Source organism: Lepidochelys olivacea, assembly GCF_965140295.1.
Source record: "Lepidochelys olivacea isolate rLepOli2 genome assembly, chromosome: 24".
Lineage (NCBI taxonomy): Eukaryota > Metazoa > Chordata > Testudines > Cheloniidae > Lepidochelys > Lepidochelys olivacea.
In genome coordinates this window covers 6,851,745-6,860,855 of record NC_140434.1, presented here as the reverse complement: position 1 = coordinate 6,860,855, position 9,111 = coordinate 6,851,745, and the positions used below count along the sequence as shown (strand labels likewise).

Here is a 9,111-nt window from a genome sequence, read left to right as displayed (position 1 = left end):
GGAAAAAGAGATACAAATCCTGCAAAGCCCAGCCCAGGTTTGGCTGAAATCTGGGGACACTGCACAGCTGCACTGTAAAACATTAGAAGATGAAGTGAGTGTAATGTGGTACAAGGAACAGAGTGGAAGTTTCCAGTGGATTTACCGGAGTTCTGAGTTTGCATCGTCAGATGGAAAATACTCAAGTGAAGTGAACACTGCGGCAAACACGTTTTCTCTAATTATCCGTAATGTACAAAGAGATGACTCAGGGGTTTATTACTGTGGCCTCGTTTCCTTTATGTATCTACAGCCCAACTTCGGGAATGGGACCAGACTAATTGTCACAGGTGAGTTTCTAATGGCCCAGAACAATGATATCCCAATGCTAGGAGATGTGAAAAAATCATCCTCTTTTTTAGCAAGATTGTGACCAATCTTCCCTATTTCAGCTCTAAGCTATTGGTATTTGTGCAAAGAGGCAATATGGTCCAGGCAGTAAGCCAGGGCATTGGGGTGGAAATCAGGAGACCTGGGCTCTGTTCCTTAATCACTGGGCACCGAGGCAAGATTTTCAAAAGAAGTCAGCACCCAACAGTTCCCGTTTCAGTGACCAAAGAAATTACCAGATTTTTAAAATGCTCCAGTTAAAACCTAGCTTTTGAAAATCAGGGACATTTTGGAAAATGTCCTTTAATTTCTCTGCATCTCAGATTCCTCATCTGTGTAATGGGGATAATGACTCTCCTGTGTAAAAGCACTTTGAGATCTATGGATAAAAAGCACCATATCAGTGCTAGGTGTTATTTCCCTGCCTTCTGGGGTGGGATGTTACATTAGTATTCAGATTTGATATTCATACTTGTGATGATTCCTGCAGAAACTGCCTGAGCCTAGAACACGGGGTATGTTTCAGCTGCCCTCCTAACCTTATACGACTTTAATTTTACTCAAGGTCTTTTCCAGGCATCCACCAAGCTTTATTAAATGATTGCGCCCACCTGTTCATACAGGGAACTATTCATTGTCTCCAGCAGCTCAGCATGAATTGCACAGAATAATTCAATTATAAAGAATAATATCTATATAGTTTTGATCCACACTATGTGCAAATAGACCAAAGAGTGCAAAATAAAAAGGAAGGCAAGGAATTATTACAGGCACTAATAGAGGCTGTAACTTACACTAATAGGATGAACGTAATAGGAAAATTTAGCCTGACAATTAAGTGTAAGTAAGAATGGTTCCTCTATCAGGATTTTCACAACTAGATCTCAAAACAGCTTGCAAAGGTGACTATGTATCATTTCACTAAGTTTACAGTTGGGGAAACTGAGGCATTGAGTCGGGAAGTGAACTCATCTCCGAGGTCACACAGCAAGTCAGAGACGGAGCTGGGAATGGATCTCAGGCCTCCTGACTCCCAGTCTGGTGTCCTCACCACCAGACTGACCAGCTCTTCCTTTGAATTTCATACTGAACCGAACATGCTGTCGGCACTCAGTAAATAATCCACAAAGATCATATTAGGACAAACTTCTGAGCAGCGATAGATCAGTGGAGTCTCTCAAGGTGGATGCCCTGGAGTATAAGACATTGAAAAGTGGAATAGACAAAGCATTAGATATTTAAAACATCTGCACTGACTGGGGTAGGGGCAGGAGCAGGAGCTGGGTATGGACTAGCTGAGCTACCACTAACAGATCTTTCCAAATCTCTATTTTCGGTGACTCAACTCTCTTTTAGATGCCTCCGAGCCAAGACTTTCCATTCTGGTGCCCTCAGCCCCGGAGGATGCTGAGCTCCCCCCTGTCATTCCTCTGCTTTGCCTGCTCTCTGATTTCACTCCTCCCTGGAGTGCAGTTCTCTGGGGCATGGGTGAGGAGGTGTCTGAAGGTCAGATGGATGCTGGAGCCATAGACAGGAATGGGGTCTTTAGTGTTTGGAGCCTAATGAGAATCCCTTCTGAGACGTGGAACCAGGAGACGATCTGCACTTGTACAGCCAAGGAGAGCAGCACGGGGAGAAGCATCAATGCTACAGTCTCCATGGAAACAGGTCCAGTATTGTATCATCCACTCTAACCTACCTACCTGGGCATTTATGCTACATCCCTCACCGTGGGTCAGTGACATCGACTGCAGGCTGGAGGAATAGAGAGAATCAGATGGGGTGGCTCAGGTGAATGATATCTAATGGGAGTGAGGAGAGGTTTTGGTAAGCATTGAGAGGGTGCTTGAGTTGTGGGGCAGTTACAGTCACTTCCCCCATCACCCACCTTTCCCACCCCCAGCCCTTCTGAAAGCCTTTTTTTTTTTTGATGCTCGGTGGTAAGAAATGGGTTTCTGGTTTAGCTGTCAAGCGATTAAAAAAATTAATCGCAAATAATCGTGTTGCTAAACAATAATAGAACACCAATTATTTAAATATTTGTGGATGTTTTCTACATTTTCAAATATATTGATTTCAGTTGCAGCACAGAATGCAAAGTGTACAGTGCTCACTTCATATTTATTTTTTATTACAAATATTTGCACTGTAAAAACCCCAAAAGAAATAGTATTTTTCAATTCCCCTCATACAAGTACTCTAGTGCAATCTCTTTATCATGAAAGTTGAACTTACAACGGTAGAATTATGTACAAAAATAACTGCATTCAACAACCAAACAATGTAAAACTTTAGAGCCTACAAGCCCACTCAGCCCTACTTCTTGTTCAGTCAATGGTCCAGACAAACAAGTTTGTTTACATTTACAGGAGATAATGCTTCCTGTTTTTTGTTTACAATGTCACCTGAAAGTGAGAACAGGCGTTCGCATGGCACTGCTGTAGCTGCTGTTGCAGATATTTATGTCCCAAATCCACTAGAGATTCAGATGTCCCTTCATGCTTCAACCACCATTCCAGAGGACATGCGTCCATGCTGATGATGGGTTCGACTCGATAACAATCCAAAGCAGTGTGGACCAACACATGTTCATTTTCATCATCTGAGTCAGATGCCACCAGCACAAGGTTGACTTTCTTTTTTGGTAGTTCGGGTTCTGTAGTTTCCACATCAGAGTGTTACTTTTTTTAAGACTTCTGAAAGGATGCTCTACACCTCATCCCTCTCAGATGTTGGAAGGCACTTCAGATTCTTAAACCTTGGATCGAGTGCTGTAGCTATCTTTAGAAATCTCACATTGGTACCTTCTTTTGTTTTCTCAAATCTGCAGTGAAAGTGTTCTTAAAATGAACAATGTGTGCTGGGTCATCATCCGAGACTGCTACTACAGGAAATATATGGCAGAATGCGGGTAAAACAGAGCAGGAGACATACAATTCTCCCTCCCCCGACAAGGATATGAGACACAAATTTAATTAATGCATTATTTTTTTAACGAGCATCATCAGCATGAAAGCATGTCCTCTGGAATAGTGTCTGAAGCATGAAGGGGCATACGACTCTTTAGCATATCCGGCACATAAATACCTTGCAATGCTGGCTACAACAGTGCCATGCGAATGCGTTCTCACTTTCAGGTGATGTTGTAAATAAGAAGCGGGCAGCAGTATCTCCTGTAAATGTAAAATAACTTGTTTGTCTTAGCGATTAGCTAAACAAGAAGTAGGACTGAGTGGACTTGTAGGCTCTAAAGTTTTACATTGTTTTGGTTTTGAGTGCAGTTATGTAACAAAAAAACCCCTATATTTGTAAGTTGCACTTTCACAATAAAGAGATTACACTACAGTACTTGTATGACATTAATTGAAAAATAGTGTCTCATCATTTTTACAGTGCAACTATTTATAATAAAAATTATATGAGTGAGTACTGCACACCTTGTATTGTGTTATAATTGAAATCAGTATATTTGAAAATGTAGAAAAATATTTAAAATATTTAATAAATTTCCATTGGTATTCTATTGTTTAACAGTGCAATTAAAACTGCAATTAATTGCGATTAATTTTTTTAATCACAATTGTTTTGAGTTAATCGTGTGAGTAAACTGTGATTAATCAACATCCCTCTGGTGAAGCAGCTTGAACCTCCCGCTCCATGTGATCACAGCAAGGATACAGAAGGGTCACTTGGGGTGAGCCAAAGGAGAATAATTAGGAGCAGCAGGAAGGAAATCAACAAAGGGAACAGCAGGATGAATGTCAGGAATAGCTTCCTGACAGTGAAATCTAACCAGTAATGGAACAGATGCCCAGAGGCAGGGGAGGAAGCCCCCATAAATAGGACTGGACAAAGCACTAGTGAATAGAACGTAGGGAACTATCCTGGAGCGGCCAAGGGGGAGCTAGAGGGCACCCATGCCAACACGGCTATGCCAGTAAAAGCCTTAGTGTGGACGCAGTTATACCGAGATAAAGGTGCCTTACACCAGCACAGCTTATTTCTGTTCCTGAGCCAGGAGGAGTTATGCCAGAAATGTTCCAGTGGCAAAGTTTTTAAGTGTAGTCGAGCCCTTCAACCACCAAACAAATTCCAGGTGACACAGACGGGTGTGCCCAGCCTGCTGAATGGCCATTTAATTTCCTAATTGCCTCGGTATGTGCCACAAACCTGTGCTGGGGAAAAAAGGAACCACCTGGAATCTGACCAGGAAGCTCAAAGAGCCACCCATTAGAGGAATTATTGAGGGAGGAAGGGAGAGAGGAGAAACAGAATACCCATGGCACATCATTTTGCACAGCCTCTTTACCCTGTCCTTTGCACATACAGAAGGGCAAAATGCTACAGAGCACAGAGTAATGTGTGTGGAGCTTTGGGGAAAGGACCTCCCTTTGCCCATGATGTTATGTGGGAGGTACAGATCAGGGCCCATTTGTTTTGATGGGAGTTTTCTATACTTTGCAGAGAGACAAGACACTGGAGACTGTAGGATTGTGTTCTACACTGAGCTGCCCTGTATTTTCATCCTTCTCCTGATCCAGCTGTTGATCCTGCTCCGGAGAAAATGCTCCATCAGAGGTAACTCAGTCATAATTCTGTCTGCAGAAAAGCAACCACTCATCACACATCCTTATAACTGTCCCTTTGTCTGTTTCATCCACCAGGGAGAGCTGTGCAAAGAGGGAATCCAACACCTATGAGGCAGATCCCACAGGTACACAGCTTTTTTTAGCTTTTGGCACATCAGAAAGGTACAGTATTAACAACAGGTGGCTAGAGACAGCGCCCTGGCCAATTTCCTACCCCAGTATCTACACATTGCCTCCTGAAGTCTTATTTGAATTTATTCCTCTCTACCCTGCTAGTGGAAGTGTTGTGTAGGTTTATTGGAAAGGAACAACTGCTGGAAAGGAACAACTTATTATTTCTTTCTTTCTCTTTATTTATTGTTCCTTTCTTATTATTGGAAAGGAACAACTCACCCATCTTGTCTGGCTATGGCATTCTGGAAGGACAGTTAATTAAATGCATGAGATGGTAGATTCTCATTAGGCATATTACCGTATGGGCGGCAGTGTGGGCTAGCAGAGGATATTGGACTGGGAGTCAGGATTTTTTTTTCCTGGTCCAGCCACTGACCTGCTGGGCAACCGTCGCCAAGTCACTTTAGCTCATGGTGCTTCTGTCTCCCCTCCCCCACTTTGTGTCCTTGTGTATCTTGACAATAAACCCTTCAGGGTAGGGATTATCTCTTTGCATGTGTGCAGAAAGCCCAGCACAACAGGTCCTCAGTCTCCACTGGGGCTTCTAAGTGCTGCTCTAATGCAAAGAATTACTAATTATATTGGCTTTTTCCTTGTTCTATTTCAGACGGAATATGCGACTCTGCCGTACAACAACAGAAACGCTGCTCGGTGACTGATGTAGTCTCACAAAAGTGGTTTATATTTTGTAAAACAAGAGAAAAGAATGAAAAGAGAAACAGAGAAATACAGAAAGTCTCATGTCTGTAATGTGCTATGATGTGATGTGAGTTTCCTTGAAATACAACCATTTCCATGCTCACTTCTCTGAGCCCATATTCTGGGCTGACATCTCCATTCTTGCAAAAAAGCCACATGGGGTCATTAGCGATGTGCCTGCAGGTTCGTGGGGCACTGGGTTTACATCTCATCTCAAACATGTCACTTCCCCCACCTTGTCACAGGGTTCACTCACCCCTAGGGTTCCTCCTCCTGGCTGCTCGTGGGATAACCTACTTCCGGCTCCGATGCCCCCTTCTGTCATCTCATTCTTGCCACAGCCCCACTCGCTCTCTGGGACTCTGCCCCTTTCCTCTTCTTGGCTTGGCTGCTCCCTCTTCAGGCCTTGGCCAGGTCACTGGGTGTTTTCCCCCTGCCAGGGTATCAAAGTCCCACAGGACAAATTGTCTCAGGGAGTCTCCAAGCCCACTGCCCTGACTGTGACACTTCCCCTGTGGCTGGTAGGGGAACCCGGGCCAGTCCTCTACTCCTGGTTCCAACTCAGGGACCCTCAAATCAGCAGGCAAAACCTGCAACCTCCAAATTTGTTAGGGTCTTCCCTTAGCCTTTTCCATCTTTGTCTCTGTTGCTGCACCACCCTCCTTGGTGGACCCTTGCTTCAGGGTTTGGATGCCCAGGGCTTCTCTGCCACTGGGTTTCCTCCTTTCCCCCTCTAATACCCAGAGAATGACTACAGCCTTCCTCACTACACTGCTTCTCTGCTGCTAGCTTCCTGGCTTTATACCAGCCCCGTGTGCTCCTGCTCAGCTGGGCTCCAGCATCCTTCACAGGTTACTTAGGCCACCTAATTCCCCTCAGCTGTGGCCTATCCTCTTAACTGGCCCCTTCTCAACCTCATTCCCCCCACTAGCCTAGAAGTTGTGAATGCCCCATATCCTCACCAGGATGGGCATTTGGGGCTGATGCAGGGTGATAGGACATAGCAGATGACACTACATCCTGTACTAGAGGAAGTTTCCCATCCAAACACTGACCCGATGTGAAGGTGGCAATCTAAAGGGATTTTAGACCAAGGCAGGTAGGGCACAAATGGTTAGACAAAATTGAGTAACATCAGATGCTTCCATGCCAGGTCAAATAGCCAGACTTTGATAGAGCTGGACAGAACTGTCAGGTTCATTTTCAAACAGATTGTTAAGCTTTATTTACAGTCCCTCTGTGCAAACAGCGCACATCATTAGCACAGACACCAAATTGGGAATCTTGCTTTAAAAGTTCAGGACCTTGCTGAAAAAATGAGCTTAGAACTCAGACAGTTTTTAAATGCACCCACTGACTCCTCTGAGTCAGCTGCTTTTACTCTTTTACTCAATTTCCAGAACAGACAGAAAAGGGCAAATCCAGCCTTGGCAGAACTACAGGGGCATCGGAACTGCCTGCATCCTAAAGTCACTGGTTTTGAAGACCCAGAGAATTAAATTAAATTAAAGTTTTTTGTCACCACTTACAGCCGTTTTCTCACCAATTTATTTATACCCAGAGCCAGATTATCCTACCACTTCAATGAGAGTTGTGCGTTTACAACTGATGGGCTACCCAGGCCTCTGCCGTGTCATTTACATCACTGGTTACATCCCAGCGGAATTTGCCCAGAGATTCCCAGGGGAGTTTCATCTGCTTATTTGAGGCAGAAGTTTGCCCTGTGCGATAACGCAAATGATGAGTGATAGAGATAGTGTGTTCAGCCATCAGAGGCAACAGCAGTTCCAAGCACTGAGCCTGGCTGAATACAGCACTCTTCTCTATGGAAGAGCTGCTGCGTTATGTGGGAAGGAATAAATGTTCAATAGGGACAGAGAGAAGGAACTGGTAGAGCTGTTTTCAGTTTTTGTGATTTTGTGAGAAATGAGCCCAACTATTAATAGGGCTGCTGCTAGGATATAGTGTAACGATTCAGAATAACAAGAAAACCACCAGGACGTAGCACAATGTAGAATATGAAAGAGATAGTTCAACACAGAACAACGCCTAGTGCAGAGACAGCAGGTAGCTGGACTTTCTGAAGTAAGAACATAAGAAGAGCCATACTTCGTCAGACCAAAGGTCCATCTAGCCCAGTATCCTGTCTTCTGACAGTGACCAATGCCAGGTACCCCAGAGGGAATGAACAGAATAGGTAATCATCAAGTGATCATTTCCCTGTCGCCCATTCCCAGCTTCTGGCAAACAGGTTAGGGACACCATCCCTGCCCATCCTGACTAATAGCCATTGATGGACCTATCCTCCGTGAACTTATCTAGTTCTTTTTTGAACCCTGTTATAGTCTTGGCCTTCACAACATCCTCTGGCAAGGGGTTCCACAGGTTGACTGTGCGTTGTGTGAAGAAATACTTCCTTTTGTTTGTTTTAAACCTACTGTCTCTTAATTTCATTTGGTACCCCCTAGTTCTTGTGTTGTGAGAAGGAGTAAATAACACTTCCTTGTTTACTTTCTCTGAACCAGTCATGATTTTATAGACCTCAATCATATCCCCCCCACTTAGTCGCCTCTTTTTCAAGCTGAAAAGTCCCAGTCTTATTAATCTCTTCTCATACAGAAGCCATTCCATACCCCTAATAATTTTTGTTGCCTTTTTCTGAACCTTTTCCAATTCATATATATCTTTTCTGAGAGGGGGTGACCACATCTGCACACAGTATTCAAGATGTGCACATATCATGGGATTTATATCGAGGCAATATGATATTTTCTGTCTTATCTATCCCTTTCTTAATGATGTCCAACATTCTGTTGGCTTTTTTGACTGCCACTGCATCTGGAGTGGATATTTTTCAGAGAGTTATCTACAATGATTCCAAGATCTCTTTCTGGAGTGCTAACAGCTAATTTAGATCCCATCATTTTATATGTTCATTTGGGATTATGTTTTCCAATGTGCATTATTTTGCATTTATCAACATTGAATTTCATCTGCCATTTTGTTGCCCAGTCAACCTAGTTTTGAGACTACTGCATGCAACTCGGGTTAAAGGGGCAATTTATAGCATTGTACCTGCTGCCTATCGCAAATGATTTTCTCAAGGGATCAGCCCCCACAACTGGGGCCAGATTTTTAAAGAGCCCAGCTCCTACTTAGACATCTAACTAATGGCACAATTTTCAACAGGGCTCAGCACCCAGATGGATTCACAGGAGATCAGCATCCAATGAGCATCTAATGCTCCAAGAACTTGTAAACACCTGGCCCTTATTTAGGC

The 9,111-nt window shown here is 43.7% G+C and overlaps 1 protein-coding gene across 1 annotated transcript; it reads left to right on the top strand.

Moving 5' to 3' along the window:
- The first annotated feature begins 263 nt into the window (after window positions 1-263).
- On the top strand, window positions 264-5,848 carry LOC311512731 (uncharacterized protein). Its single transcript, XM_084614071.1, has 5 exons — window positions 264-329; window positions 1,726-2,037; window positions 4,834-4,947; window positions 5,034-5,083; window positions 5,740-5,848. The coding sequence occupies exons 1-5, from the start codon at window positions 281-283 to the stop codon at window positions 5,785-5,787; spliced, it is 573 nt and encodes a 190-aa protein (XP_084470197.1). The 5' UTR covers window positions 264-280; the 3' UTR covers window positions 5,788-5,848.
- The last annotated feature ends 3,263 nt before the right edge of the window (window positions 5,849-9,111 follow it).